The sequence below is a fragment of the Anopheles cruzii genome, chromosome 3, assembly GCF_943734635.1.
Source record: "Anopheles cruzii chromosome 3, idAnoCruzAS_RS32_06, whole genome shotgun sequence".
NCBI lineage: Eukaryota > Metazoa > Arthropoda > Insecta > Diptera > Culicidae > Anopheles > Anopheles cruzii.
Genome location: NC_069145.1, coordinates 79495833 through 79511682, shown reverse-complemented (window position 1 = coordinate 79511682; position 15850 = coordinate 79495833). Strand labels below are relative to the sequence as shown.

Below are 15850 nucleotides of genomic sequence, written 5' to 3'. Positions count from 1 at the left end.
TGCATGCAGCAGAATCGGTCAGCCCGCTTACATGAGTCCTCCTCGGTGGGTTCCGTGTCCTCCTCCAGCACGGCGAGCTGTTTGGAGCGCTTTTCCTGTTCGCTCTGGTACTTGATTGGATTGGCGAGGGCTTCCGCAAAGTCGGACAGCCCATCGGGAACGTAGTCCTTGACGACAATGCACAGAAAGAGGGTGGCCAGTGGAATCGGCTGGCCCACTTCCGTCCGCAGGGTCAGATGGCGGTAGCCGGGGCACAGCCCTATCACCGGTAGCACCCGGTGGCCGATCAGTTTGGCGCCCTCCTCGTACGCCGCTATCCGGATAGCGGCCAGCTCCGGTAGCACCACCTTCTTGAACACGAACGGTTCCTCGTCGTACACCGGGTTGATGCCGTTGTCGCGCACTATTTTGGTTCGAAACTTTTTACGCACCGTGTCGGCCGGCAACCCAAACATGTCCACCTCGACGAACGTGCCGACCTTCTTGTCGGTCAGAAACTGACCCGACATGACCGTCACCACGACCGTGCCGGCTATGATGCCGTCCACCTGGAAACATAGGGCAGACATTCGACACTGTTGGGCGGAATAGACCATGTGAGAACAATGTGTCCTCTTACCGTGCTCTCGGCAAACGGATCCAGCCGACGGTCTTTGCGGCGCATAAACTCCGGTTTCAGCAAGTAACCGCAGCGATGGTTGTACTCGAAGATGCCCAGGTTAAGCTGCATCGCCAGGTCCAGCGTTTGATAGTTTAGTGCGGCCAGCTGACAACCCGCGTTCCAGAACAGCTACAGACCGGGGAAATGACAAGAATCCGTTTGAATTAATGCATTTGATGATTCGATGATTCGATGATTCGGTGTTGACTTAGATGCTTATAAAAAATTGAGATAGTGAGCCGCAAATCCAACATGGCACCGGCACGATCTAGCAGCCATTGAACTGCTTTTTTACTCAATCAACCAAACCAATTGGAAGCAAAATACGATGCCAAACATTTATATTGCTAATGATCCCCACCTTTCGTGTCAATGGACAAACACGACAAACAGTAGAATAAATCGCAAGGAATCGTCAAACATCGAACAGCAGGACCTCTGTGGCGAGTGCTTAAAAACTAATTCCGACCGCAGATTACATTTCAGGATTTTCTGTTTACCCGAACAGGTAATTCGATGTAAACATTTTAATTGAACGCAATGAATGTCACCGGAAACGATCGCTGAAGGGCCAGCAAAACTAATCTGGTTAAGCAAATCAGTCACACTTTAGAGCTATTATATCGTCGCGAGAGGCACACAGCGCGATGGTGCACCAACCTGAGGCATAAAGTTGGAACTGTCGAAGCGTGTTCCGGCGGGATAGACGCGCGATAGCTGCCGCTTGTTGTAGTTGACAAACTCGATCGGGCGCTCCTTCAGCAGCGTGGTGGCTTGCTTCTCGTCGAACGACGACATCTCGTAGTAGCGGGCCTTCTCTGCGTAGTGCGGGCACACAAAAAGAGGGAGAGAAATAATTAGAGCGGAAAAATGGCAGCGCCGAACCGGCACCGGCCCCCGTACGTACTTTCCGAATTCTCGAAGCTACTAAAGTGCACCGGCTGCACGTAGTTGACGAGTGCGGAGATCTCCGCGCCCGCCTCAGTCTCTTTGGTTTGCGGCACCTTGTCGGCCTCGTTCGGTCCGATCGCGCCCGGTACCTGCGTGCCCGGTATCGACTCGTCATCGCTCGAACTGTCCGTGTCCGACGAGCCGGTGCTTTCCTTTGAGCTTTGACGAATTTGCTGCCATTTTGGGAAACGAGAACCGGAAGATGCGGTAACATGAGCGAATGCAAGCACATACATATTTTAAATGGAAACTAAACATTATTTCTAAAGAGCGCGCATTGTACAAAAGCACTTCGAGTGCTGGGTGACGCAACCGTGTTGGGCGCTTTTGTGGGGACGCAGAAGAAAGAACTCAATTTCCTTCGAAGTGCCGCGGGCACGCCCGGCCACCCCCGCTTGGTATCATTCATTGGTGCCGGTTCCGGCGCAGAGGGCGCTCCGGGGTTACGTTTCCGATATCGCTTCCGGATTAGAATATCCAGCATGTGGAGTGGAGTTTATAGAAAAACGTCCCTTCCACCGCCGGGTGGTTTTGATAGTGGATAAAGAGCAGCAGTATGTGTATAAGTTTCCGCGACCGAACTAGACCGGAACCGGAACCCGGGTCTTTGAGGACGGCTACGCGAAACAGTACCTGCAACGGTGGTGCATGGTGCGGAATGTCGCCGTTCCCGGTCGGTGGCTGTTGCTGTATTGCTTGTGGTGGTGTTGTGCCGTTGTTGCTGTTGACGGCCGGGTCGCCATCCAGCTGCTGCTGCTGCTGCAAGCCTGTCGTTGCAGCTGCGGTGATGCATTTTTGTTGGCGTGGACAGAAAAGAGAAAGAAAGCCGTGAGAACAGGATTCGGAGGGTTTAGTGCGTCGCATTATAGAATTCCAAGGAAGCGGAAGTAAGTAAATGGTGTCCCATCCATCCGGTGGGGTGCGATTACAGAGTGCGCACTGTGTGTTTGTGTGCGAAGAATTGGGTTCACTCTCGTCGGGTGCAAGTGCAATCATGGTGCATGGCACCATCCATCGTGGATTTAGTGAAAAGGATCTACGGCGTCACATTGCGCTTGCTGGAGCACGTAATGCTCCGTCTCTGCTCCGTCTCCATCGTAGACCCGGGCGTCACGGTAATGGAACTAAATCGCAGTTCATCAATTGCCAAGTGTGCTAACGGTGGCCGTCCGTCGGATCCCGCATGCAGATGGGATAACTTGTACAAATAGCAACATTCGTTAGCATCATCCCTCTCGGCCCTGCCGGAAGAGTAAAGAGATTTTGTTCGCCTTCCGCTTTCCGGTCGCAAAATGGGAACACCAGGAGCAGGCCGTATGACGACACAAACATACGTTATGTCTGCGCTTGTACGTGACCCAAATTAACTGGTAACACGGATTGGGAACGTTGAGGAAATCGCATCTGGCCATTGCAAAAGGATCAACAAATCCGACGCCGTAGGTCATTCCATCATGTGGCACGCTGTGACAGCAAACAATCGAGTGACACGCGTACAGAAGCTGGCACCACACCGCAGCAGGTTGGTTTCGATTTGGCCAACAGTTGACACGCACCCCAAATCATCATCATCACCATCATCATTGCTTCCCGATATCATAGGCCCATAAGGTCGGGTCGCGGAGATACGGGTGTCATTATTCGGTCGTTCGCACATCTGGGTCGTGGCGTGGCTTACCTGCTGCTGCTGCTGCTGCCGGCGCGTTTGCACCGTTGTTGGCCGCAACCGGTGCGCCGCTAATGGGGGTGGAGTTGCTGTTAACTGTTGTGGCATTTGCATTAGCGGCGCCATTATTAGCGGCGGCCACCGGTGGTTGCTGCTGCGGGCTGGTAACAACGGCCGCCGTCGCCGTGGTGCCCTTTTTGTGATGATGGTGATGGTGGTGTTTTTTCTTGTTTTTGATGATAATCTTCCGTTTCAGCAGCGACGGTGGCGGTAGCTCGACGCTCGACTCGAGCGGATGGGACTCCAGGGGCCTATCGAGGAGCATGTCGCCGAATATTTCACGACAGTAGTTCGCTATCTTGGCCTGCGAAAGCACAGAAAATCACGGTGTTCACACGGTGGTCACCTGGCGTAACAGCGGCCACGGTCAACCTGCACTTACCTGCTGCCGCGGGTTGCAGTGGTTCTCGAAGCTCAGTATCACAGGGAATTCCGACGTTTTGAATGCCGTCTCGGCTATTGCTTCTAGGACGTCTTTGGCGCAGATCTCCGGTACGAAGGTGTAGCCGTGCACGATCACCGGCTCCTCCGTGCGGCCGTTCCAAAAATCCAGCTCCACACACCGGCACCCGGCCAGCAAGCTTTGGCGGTAGATCTCGACCGAACTCTTGCCGGTCAGCTGGTGGCCGGTCAGGTAGGTGTTGTGCGACGAGTTGATGAAGTAATGCGACATCGGTTGCTCCATGTCGTCGCTCAGGTCCAGCTTGCTGGCCGCCATGATAGGGTTGTCCTCGGACATCAGATATCTAAAAGCGGGCACAGCGATAAATTCAAGCCACCCCTTTTCGGTGCGAACCCCGCTCGGAACGTACCTCAGAAATCCATCGAAACTGAGCTGCCCCTTCTGGGCATTGAACTTGTTCGGCTCGTACTCCTGGATCAGATCGCGGGCACGGGCCGTGTTGGCGTACGGGTGCAGGATCTCGTTCAGCCGTGGATCCCGCTGAGTTTTGTTGAGGAAATCCACCAACTGCGAGGTCGACATCAGCCGGCGCTTCGACGTTCCAACCCTGGGAATGTGAAACGTGCTCAGAATGGATCAACCGGAACACAGTGGCGAAAGAGCCAAGCCTTCCCCAAAGAATCGATCGTTCATCAATCTTCTTTCAAGGACCTCCGCATTGCGGGGCGACTGAGTTCCAGTGCATCCGATTCCGAGGGCGATTTGTCCCTCAGACAGAGAGAACCGATACTCGCGCTGTCCGTTAGTTTTACATTTAGACCCATTGTCGACCCCCTCAAGTGGGGTTACACGATGAGAGCAGTGGTCGATTTGGACACATCGGTTTCGGAAAGCGAATCAATCACTGTCGGAAGCCCGAACGGAGCCGGCCGGCATGGTGCCGGCAAGTAAAAGCAATCTGGGAGGATGCATTCGAACTGTGATTACCAACTCTTCCCGAAGTGGTACTAATCAATATTTGCGCTCAACGCCCGACTCGTTTGCGCTGGCATTTGGTGCACATCCGTACGAAAGGAAGAAGAAGCTTTTTATCTTCCCTTTCCTTCCTGCCCGCTTTCCACAGAATCCTGCGGATTGTGTTTCCGGCGGTCCGGCAGCAGACACTTGTCCATACTTACAGCTCATCGTACACCTTCTCGACGTCCGTTCTTTGGGAGAGATTTTTGTACAGATTAAAGAAGTCCTCGAACTGGAACTTGGCCAACGCCAGGGTATCGCCTTTCCCGGACGGCAACCCGGACACGTCCAGGGCTTTCTCCACGCGCCTCCGGTCGTCCTTGTTGGTGGCGAACGTTTTGATGATACTGTTGGCGAAACATGGCGTAAAAGCGAGATTAAAATAAGTATGAAATACGATTGCGAATGCCCGCCCGTACGGTAATCCGATAAGTCACACTTCGCCTCACTACAACTGCTGCTGCTACTGGGTGCTAGGTTTACGTTTACTTTTCTATGCGCATTTTAATCTCGTCCGATAAAAAACAACGGAACCGCCAGAGAGGGAACACTGAAATTGCTGATAGAACGGAACTGTTTGCAATAGCATTCGTAGAATTCCTTGTGCTCGCCCTCGCCGTCAGCGGCGATCATTTTTGTCGGCGTGGTGGAAGTGGTGATGGGCAGATGATCGATAAAGTCCCCCGATCTGTTACCAATAATCAGGTTTAGAAGGACGTGCGTCCCTTCCGGAAATGAGTTATGAAAGATATCAAACAGAAATTGCCATGGCCGTATCTCTTACTCCCCAAAGAAAAGGGGGCGCCCCCACAATCAATAATCGAGTAATTCGGGCACCAATCTTCAATGGAAAAGGAGGACACGCTACCCAACCAGGAAGCCGTTCGTTTTCTGGCATACTTCGCCTTCCGGACACACTCGCCGGAGAAACTTCTATATTTCTAGTCATTTCGTCAAGCTCCCTGGGGAGTACGAGCTAATGGCTGCGATGCGGGCCCTACTGGCGCTTAGCACGTAATAAACGTAACATTGCATGGGTTGACACCTGAGCAAATAAGAAATGGCACCGAGTCAGGCAACTGTACGAGGCGCCCCATGGAGAAACCTTACACCAAAAACCCACCCATCCGCAGCTTTGAGCAGCGACCAGGCGCCTCCATTGTACGGTGCGAAGAAGTTCAAGCGACGTCTTTATGTGGCGGGCCCCTAAATTAATGCCCTAACAACTGTTTGCAGCATGGAATTATGCGTATTAATTTCAGCACTACCCTGAGTAAAATGTTTTGTATATTTATTAGGTAAATAACATTTAAAAAGATCTTCCGTACTCCGAAGCAGCATGGACTACTACGTATAGAATCGACAATGTGTGTGCTGTCCTGTCAAACTACAACAGTGACGTGCTAGGATACACGGCCTACTGCGTTCCGGGATGTTGCTGAATACTATGCTACTAGTGCAAAATACAATTAAATACATATTTATTGCCGTTTTGCGATGCAAAGAAAACAAACGCTTAAATCGTTTCAAACATTAATTTATGAACAAAAGAGGACATCGGTTGAACGTTCGTTCGAATGAGCGTAGTAAAACCATGAAAGACAATGGCTACCTGCACTTGACAGGGGGCAGCTTCAGTGTTGCACATTATTCCAAGCCTGCTACAGTGTTTGCCAACGTCCTGTCAGGGCTTCCATTGACGGTCGGTTAATAGAACAATTTCAAAGCAAACCGGTGTGGAAAAAGTAATCTAAAGCAAGCACAATCCGATTACGCGGCGTACATGTGCCTTGTTATGGCTATTCTGCAGCATTATTTATTACCATTCTCGCTTCGTTTCGCGTCTGCGAAGAGCGAGCAAACTCTTAAGGGATGGGAAAAAAATTAATGATTCTTTCGGTTGCCGAGCCCAGTTGCCGGACTCCCGAGGCACGAGTGCTCCAAGATCGCTTGACTGAGCTAAGGCTTCGTTCCGTTAATATAAAATTAGAGAGATAAATTCATGATTCCCCGGGGAGGTGGTTGGGCTGCGGAAGCTGCGGCCGTGAAGCCGTGTACAGGTTGATTGTTATTCAGTTCAACAAACACGGCACGGCACGGCACGGTACAAGTCATCAATTAAGCTCAACTTAGAGGTCCAGGCTTTCCTGCCGCCGTTCCTCCTTCGCACCACACAAAATTGATTCTCGCCACCGAGTCGTTTGTTTATGAAAACAATTTACGACCCAATCGACAAATCGGCTCTCGACTCGACCGAAGCCTTCACAGCTCGGTGCCACTTCAATTTGCATTAACGAAATTACTACAGGCTACCTGGCGCCTCCATAAATATTGTCCGCGCAGCAAACGTTGCACTGAATTATTCCCACTACGGAGTGGCCACTGAAGCGCAATTTATCGCTCGAAGAGAAAAGTGCGGCTCTCTGTGGTGCCCAAAACCGTATCATCATTTCCTCCATCATTTGTTTCGCCCGGCGCACATTTTGCCCTTTCTAAGCACTTTCTCTCGTGTAATGGCTGTTCGTCATCGTCACTTTATCGTTTTTGTGTTCTTGATTTTAATAATAATCCGGCGCGGCCATTGAAATGCGGCGCGGGTTCACATCCACCGCACCGCAGCCGAAAAATCTTATCACCATTATGCAACAACACTTTGCTGTCAGGCGGGCCAGAAAATCACTCGACGGTCGCTGTCCCGGAGAGTGGGAACCCGCAGGATGATGCTGAGGTAGCAAATCCTGTCTCTCTCTTTCTCTCTTCTAGGGTAACTAGGACCTTAACGCTTATCATCGCTGCGACTGGGACTTTCTGCCACCAATTTGCTCGGCCGTTTCTTGCCATTACACACACAAAACCACAACATAAAAAATATCCGCCCAGTCCGGTTCCGGTTCCCTGACTGGTCCCGCGCCGTCAGCAGAAATATTTCGAGCCCCATTTCGCTCCTCCGCAGCCTGTGATCGTTTCATCTTTCGTCCGGCGCGGGACGACGGGACGCTGACGGATGATGAACGATGCCGCACCACCATTCAAACGTGGCGGAGGCGCCCGGGCCACCACCACCCGGGTCATCCTTGAAGCTTTCCTGTTTCCGGCTCTGCTGTTGGCTTCATTTGCGTGACTTTGCATAACTAGTTGTCAACCACACACCCACCCACTCCGACGTTGACCCCCCGGGCGTGGCTTATGATGAAAGTACACTTTCACAGCTCCCGAGGCCTCGGGAGGCAGTCTTTTTCCGGAATGCAAACCCACGGCAAAACTGTGCTACAAACACCCACCCCAAAATTGTGCTCCATCCTTGATAACACGAGCCCCGACGGCCAACCGCCGTCAACAATGTCAATTAGTCGGCACACAAGTCGAAGTCGTGTTCGGCAAACGGGCCACGACCCACGCGCCCGGCGAAATGATATTTATGCCAAGGATGTGCTGTGTTCTTCGGTTTAATACATTTAACATAGAATACGACAGCGACGTGATCGAAACAAAAAAAAACATCACTATTGTTTCTTCCGTGTTCCGCTAAAGGGGCCAAAAAATCACAACCTCATCGTGCGCGGAACGGGAAGTGAATGGCACAAGAATGGCCGCCTGCCGCCGGAAGTCGATCGATCACCTGCGCTAATGTAATTTTCTTGTTCCGGTTGACCGAGCCCATTTATTGACCCGCCAGCACAACACACACACACACACACACATAAGCATAACGAGCATTTATGTCTCTAGACGGAGACGTGATTTAGTTTCGCGCTGAGCCAGCCGGAACCAATCGGTTTGCTGGGTGGCAATCCGATACCGCAAGGTCCTTATAACGTACAAACATGCAGACCGAACGAACGTAGCAAACCCAACCCCTGGCTGGCCATTGGCCTCGTGGTTAGATAGATTATCTTCCGAACCACCGTCTGCCAACCGTATTTTTCCTAGGAATTTCGCTATTACTGACCTTTCCCGGGGACCGGGTTCCCCGCGGGCTCGCAATTATAATCAACTTTCGTCGCCAGAAGAGTGGCCGCGGTGCTCGAAATTAAATCGATTCGTGGCAGACCGAACGACAGGCAGTGTCTTGTTGGCAGGCCCGATTGGCCTAACCATTGCCATTGACCAACTCTGGGTCTCTGTGTGTGAAATAAATTGACAAACATTCAAACTGCGTCACTGTGGCTCAATAAACGGTTGTTGTAGCGAAGGATGTCCCATTAAAATCCGATTTTCCAACATCCCAACCTAAATCGGTCGTTGGAAACCCGTGACCATCGCTGTGTAGTTACATGCATCCAGCTTTTTACACGCCACGCTGAGCAGGAATTATGTAAATTAGCATTCGTCCAAGCGTGAAATGCTCCACAAGTGTCCCGGACTAGCGCTCCGGATTAGTTACCCGCAGGCTTAGCCGCGAGAATACTAAAAGCTAACCACATTGCCAACCACGCCGCTTGAAAGGGGAGTAAAAACTGGCCAACCACCACACCACGGAACGGCACTCCGCCGGTCGATTGGAACATCGGAAACGCAGGAAAACGGCACGTGCATCCGCAAACTGGTTGGATTGCAAATCAAGCAAGGCAAACAAACAAACAGAAACCACTTTCTTTTGTCGGGGAAAGAAAACCTTGCCAGGAACCTCGCCACCGCGCACCGCGAGCGTTCCGGATGTGCAATTAAAGATGGAATAAAATCAAACTGCTTCCTCCTGCGGTTCGGGTGCCAAATGCGAATGCTTTCGCACGACGACGACGATGACGAAGACGACGCGATCCCTTGATAGCTCAATCAGCGTGTTCCGTTCCGTGATATTTTTCCGTGCCCTCGAGTCGTTCACGGCGCCACGAAGGGGCAGGCAAATGGCAGGGCTAAAATTGAGGTGGAAACCAAATCAGGGAAAATGGCCCGCAGGATTTACTTACTTTTTCACCGGGATCTTGCCGGTCTTGTCGACCTGCAGGCAGAGCTTGGTGTATGCCTTCTGCAGGAACATAATCGCCGGACCGTTCAGCTGGGTCAAGTTGTACGCCATTCGGATCAGCTCATCGCACCACAGCTGTAACGAGACGAAGAGAGAGAGAGCGGCGTGTGATGATGAGAAATGGATGGGTCAAAGATGGGTCCCCGTATCGGTGTCCCAGAAGGGCGAGATAAAAACATTACTTAAACTAGGGTTATGCAAAATGCTGAGCTTAAGCGTGGCAGACGAGAAAAGGATCGGCCGCAACACATCCCAGGCGAACCTCACAGCGCAGCCAAACTTTTAATTAGTGCCATTTTTCACAAAAGTATGTTACAGCGTTACAGGTCCGTTACAGGCGCAACACAATCGGAGCCGGAGCACACAAAAACGCCTCATTCGGTGGGGCGCGAGTGCGTCACGTTTCGCGCTGTTCACTGACGTCATCGGAAAGGTCGAAAAAGGAAAAACGATACATTAACGGGTCCCCCTCGGAAAACCGCACCGGGTTGGATGGGTCATTACGCTTCGCACCGTCGGAATCGCTCGATGTCCTCGTTACACTGTATCGGATCCGGTTTTACTTCCTAATCTTCAGTTGCGTCAGAAGCAGGCAAGTTTAGCTCACAAAAAAAAACTAGTGCGACCATAGTGCGAAAATTTATGGAACAATATTTAACCGACAGCACTTGGACTTCGCTTGGTTGGCCAGTGCCGCCGCGGCCAGAATTTAATTAATTGAAAGTTGCATACACAACTCCATCCGGACGGGCCGGCCAATGGTCGGCCAATGGTCGGCCACTTCAGTTGGAAAGTAAATATTTTTCAAACCAACCCATCCCACAGGAATTGGTGGTCCGTCTGTCCGTCACTCACAGACCAAACATTCATCAACTCGACTGCCGCTGTGCGGCTCCGTACCACCGTGTGACCGTGTTGGCCACAAAAAAATTGCCAACCCTCGGCTCTCGGTTTGGACTCGGAGTTTTGACTGTTGCAACACACATTGCCACCCGGTTTTTCTTTCACAGATTACGGACAACACATCCGGAGTGCAGTCAAAGTAATTCCGACGTGCGGAAGTCGACGATCGTGGCTGTGCACTTTCGTGCAGCGGTGCCAGAAGTCGGTCAACTAAAACTACACGACGTAATGGTGGAAAAAGGACGTCCTCACTACCGCCGTCCACCGTCGTAAAGCCAAGCCCGGAATCCGAATTGCACGGGAAGCAACGGGGGGCATGACTATGAAAAAACTTTCGCTGCTCTGACCTACATCAATGTTTATCTTCCCACTCATGCGCTGCCACGGGGCGCTGGGTCTGTCGATGCTGGGAAGCTCCACAGAATGGACCGATTGCTCACTGCCATTGGAGCCGGTCCAATGTAAATCGAACGACCACACTTTTTCCACGCCCGCAGCTCCCGAGGGCTGTTGGCGGGCCCCAAAAGTTGGCCTGCCATTGGTACACAGTTGGGAGCATAGTTCGCATTTTGCGGAAGCAAAACTTTGACCCTCTCGCAGCCCTCAGGCCCGGCGATAACACAGGAGGAGCATAAGCTGGCCTCTTTATTCACCGGCCACAACCCACACGCGCGCCTTTTATAATTGCTATCGCGCTGCCTGAATGGCCTCTGACTGAAGTTTAGAAAGATTGTTTCGTTTTTTTTGCTGTACTCTTTGCTCTCAAAATCCCATTCATGCCACTCTCTCTCTGTGTGTGGTGGTTAACTACAGCGAATGGCGAGGAGCTGAAGGGCCATTTAGACGGTTCCCGATCCAATGGGACAGCGCACACGTTTAATGCTAACATTGTTGTTATCAAAGGAAAATGTAACTTCGGAATCGAATTAAAACACTGTCGGAAGTGCAGGACACGAGTGCAGGAGTATGTTCGCAGTGGCACCGAGAGCTCGAGAAAGTGGCGCGACCGGATAACATCCTGGAATGGAGTAATAACATTATTTCGAAGCATCGGGAACATTATTACAAAACTTTAACTCCGAACTAACAACCGCTGCCAATGGAAACTATCCGGTGCGTTTTGATGTTTGCAGCTGGGGTTTTAAAAGTCCTCTTCACTCTATTTAAATAATTAACCCTCTTTCTCGGGCCTGCTGCCGGTCCGGTGTGCTCCGGTTCGAAGAGCGCAGGCCTCGTCAACAGGCTGTTGATTGAAGTGATGCTAAATTAATCCTTTACCCGTCAGACTCTTTATCCCTTTGACCCTCCACACACACACACACAGACAGACACACTCGGCCGGAAGTTGCACCCACGCTCTCTGCATTATTCAGCGACCGACCGACACACGCACTAATCCTACGTTCCGCTTTCCGTGTTCGTCCCGAACCCCGGTCACGCTCCCAGTCAGAACAGAAACATATTTATCTCTGCACCCAAGTGGCGCTACCCGGGCTATAAATATGAAATTAGGAATCCTTCATCGCACTCATCCCGGGGCCCGGTAAAATAGGTCAGCTCTCGGGGCGCAGGGGCACCCGTTCTCGCTTCCGCCGCACTATTTGCTTATCATAACGCGACGTGGCAAGCGTGAACGAGGACGACCATCATCCCGACCTCACGACACCACAACACCATGTCTTGTTGTTCCTCCTCCAGCAGGGCGGCTGTTGCAGTGGAGCGCATCATGCCCCCAGCAGGCTGTCGGACGTGTGTGTGTGTGTGTGTGTGCATGAAGACGCGTATTTCCGGTACCGTGCCAAGGATACGCATCCAAGGCAGACACGCTGGAGCTCGCGTGTCGCGCAGCGGCCGATTAAACACGTAAGCCCACGGTTGCAGCTGCTCCTGCTCCTGTGCCTGACAGCACAGGCAGACAGCCCGGTTCCGGGGACGGCCGGGAATAAAATCGTCGAAGGACGCCGACAGACAGCAACGCCGAGCATCCGGGCACCTCGGCACCAAAATGAGCAGCGCCACGTGGTGATGATGGATGTTGGTAACCGCGAGCAGCCGTTGTCGTAGCTGTGGGGTGTCCGCTGCTAAGATAAATACGCCATCGTGTAACGGAATGCCAGGATTGGATGTTACCCATTTTTCAATATTTACATTTCCAATTTTTACCGCCAAGGCGACTGGAGTGCACGACGTGTCTTACGCTCCTGCCGGCGTAAGCAAAATATTTGGGCTATCAATTTCCGGAGGATACAATCTTGTTAAAAGCGGCGACCGGTACACGTGCTTATTGATTGCCACGGAACACATTTGTTTGAAGCCATTTGTTTCCTTGTTTAACTTGGAGCACTTTAAGAGCGGCGCCATCAGCGAACAAGGAGCGAGCGGACGGACAATGACAGAGTGGCTGGCCGGGGCTGGGACCGAAAAGTTCACCTCAACTTTAGCCCAAGCTTCGGATGGCCTTCATCGCTGGCAACGGCCATTAGCTGCTGCTTCGAAAGTGGTCAAAAATTATCAAAGGCCAGGCCAATCACTGGCAAGGCCCGGCTCGCGTTTACTTGGCGAAACCGCACCAGGCGGGACCGGATCACGGTGTGTGTGTGCGTAGAACTTTCCCATTGGCCGCGATAAACATTAAATTAATTATTTAACTTTCTTCATTAATCAACTTTCCGAAACGATTCCAGTCGGCAGTCCTTGCAGTCGACAACAAAGGTCGTAACGGCGTAACCCGAAGGACCGGGACCGGGTGGTTGCGGTGGCTAGTAAGAAACAACACACCGGTTTTCCAGCAGAAGGCAATTTCCGTAATGAACCAGACGACTCGCACTCCCGGTTGATGGGTGGTAGGTCGTCTTAACACTCCGCGGCCGGGCGCGAACATAAGTTGAATCGAAACTTTACGACGGGTCATAAATGACAAACTATTCTGTGGTGCTGGAACCACCCGGACTCGGTTCCCCCTGGATGGCTGTTTAACGTCTTGTGGCGTATCTCCGATTCAACAGGACTGCTGTTTGCTGAAATATTCTACCAAACGAACAATTTCGAATTTCATCAGCCTAAGAAGCACTACATAATGATTGAAATTAAACGGTTAAAACATAATATGAAAACTATTTTCCAGAAACAGCATTTTGGTCAGTGGAAAAAATCAATCACACCGGGCTTAAAACGGACTACAAAGTTTAACGTCACATAGTTTTATTGTTCTCCGCTCTCCAACAGATTGAAGTTTCGCAGGCAGCCGCAAAGTGGAATGTCAATGAAATCCCGGTTTATTGAATCAAGTCAAGAGTCGTTATCAATCTCATTCCGTGATTTCTTGAATGGTTCTGTGTAAGTTGTTTCATCCCCAGCAACTGCACTGCATGGGGGCTAAGTTTCGCAGTAATTCATCAGAACTAACGAAGCAACATAAACCCAACCCAGAGACCCCACCAGCGGACAACAATTTGTGGTGACCGATTCCATAAAAATCCCTGCTGGCCAAATTGTGACACAACGGCTAAGAACGAGCTAAAACAGGACGGTCACACAAAGTTGCTGTACAAAAGACAAGCGCGGCTGGTTCTGCTGTGTGACAAGGAAACAGACAGGTCCTGCCACAAATGAACCCATGCATTTGCGTGCATGTGCAGCTGAATGTGCAACGTAATGAACCTGCATCAATTATGAAGCTCCCTCAAGTCTGCGACGACAATCATAACCCTGGTGGAGAAGGATAATCATTTGCGTTGATTCATTACTCATCCCTCTCAGGACTATCGTCCTTCGAGTGTTCAACAAACGACTACATAACAGCCGAGCGATCCAAGAAGTAGAACGGTAGAACCTGTCACAGAACAAGAGAGAAACAGAGAGAGAGAGAGAGAGAGAGAGATAGCCCATGACCATGCTGAAGTGCCTCGGGCAGAACATAGTAGTCCGTCAGAGTATCGCAGTGACGTTTATGTGCCAAGCTCGACATGCAATCGCTCGGAGCAAGTTATCACTTCCGCGCCATAGTTGTCCTTTTTCCATTCGGCTCCAAACGACGGTTTTCATTTCCGTAGGACAATGGCCCAACAAACAATAATTTTGAGCACACATTCGTGCAACACATTCTAATTTGTGCCACCGCGTGGAGTTTTATCAATCCCGGTGCTCGGTGTCGATTCCTGTCGACTCTTCAGGGCGCTCCAATTAACGGGCGCACGAGCACATAATCTGCCTTCCACTGTGGCACATTACGTAAACCGAAGGCAACACACACACACATCGCGTGGCAACCCATTTAGCGGATTTTCTGGCGCGGAAAATTCGGCCAAAAACGTTTGGGTAATTAAATTGAAACTTGCTCTTTGCAGTGCTGCTGCGGCTCTGCGGCTTGCTGGGATGGACGATCTTAGTAACGCGATTCCAGAAAACCTCGTAACTGACAGCAATGTCACTCAACTCGGTGGGGGGGGGTGGGGTGGTTTTTCGTGGTATTTGGAACAGTATGTGACATTTAATTTTTAAACTCCCTCCTTCAGTGTGAACATATTAAAGTACGACAACGCTGTTTTTGTCAGTGTCGATGTCAGAGTATGTGTCAAGATGCCGCTAAAATGACGTCAGCGCTGGCCGAAATGACGTCAAAACACGTACTGGCGTAGGGTCCTTCAAAACTGTTATCAAACGACATGAAATACATGAATTACAATCAAAACATTATTGAAAAATGTACCGATTTACTCGCGATACAATTCCCCCGGTTTTATGACCCAGATTTGTACCGCCTACTTCGCCTACTGTGCGCGGTGACCGTTTGTGCTACTCAAGGGTGGGCTTATATCCACAGCCAGTCGTGTCGTCCAGTGGCCCGCACATAAGTAGCAGCAAAGGTCGGAACAATCATTTTTGTGACCATCGCATAGTGGAGGCCAATTCTCGACAACAGCTTCTTTCAGGTTTATTAGTCATATGTTGCCTTTTTCAACGGTTCTCATCCCTCCACATTCCTTCTTATCGCTAATGTGGTTCCCAGCACTAGTCCTGGCAACCCAGCGTCATCATCATCGCGACGACCGTTGTTGTCAGCGACTGCTCCTGCTCCCGCTGCTGAGCACAATCTATCATCGATCAACCAGTTCCAGCTCTCTGTCTCTCTTTCGTTCGCTTTTTCTTTCTCTCTCTCTCTTTCTCGGTTGGATTTAGGTAAAATATATCAGACAGCCGTAAACCATAACGAGCGTTGAA

The 15850-nt window shown here is 51.0% G+C and overlaps 1 protein-coding gene across 3 annotated transcripts in view; it reads right to left on the bottom strand.

Moving 5' to 3' along the window:
- The window catches only part of LOC128274221 (1-phosphatidylinositol 4,5-bisphosphate phosphodiesterase classes I and II), a 43290-nt gene that overhangs the window by 1784 nt on the left and 25656 nt on the right, over positions 1–15850 (bottom strand). Inside the window, exons 4-13 of one of the 3 annotated variants that reach the window (XM_053012337.1) lie at positions 9669–9802; positions 4920–5105; positions 4151–4348; positions 3721–4084; positions 3268–3642; positions 2246–2359; positions 1569–1785; positions 1322–1479; positions 620–790; positions 32–548 (exon numbers count right to left, since the gene is read on the bottom strand). In XM_053012337.1, coding sequence (XP_052868297.1) covers positions 32–548; positions 620–790; positions 1322–1479; positions 1569–1785; positions 2246–2359; positions 3268–3642; positions 3721–4084; positions 4151–4348; positions 4920–5105; positions 9669–9802 — 2434 coding nt within the window. Of the gene's footprint in view, positions 1–31; positions 549–619; positions 791–1321; positions 1480–1568; positions 1786–2245; positions 2363–3267; positions 3643–3720; positions 4085–4150; positions 4349–4919; positions 5106–9668; positions 9803–15850 lie in introns of all 3 variants that reach the window. The other 2 variants (XM_053012338.1, XM_053012339.1) reach the window with 2 other exon arrangements.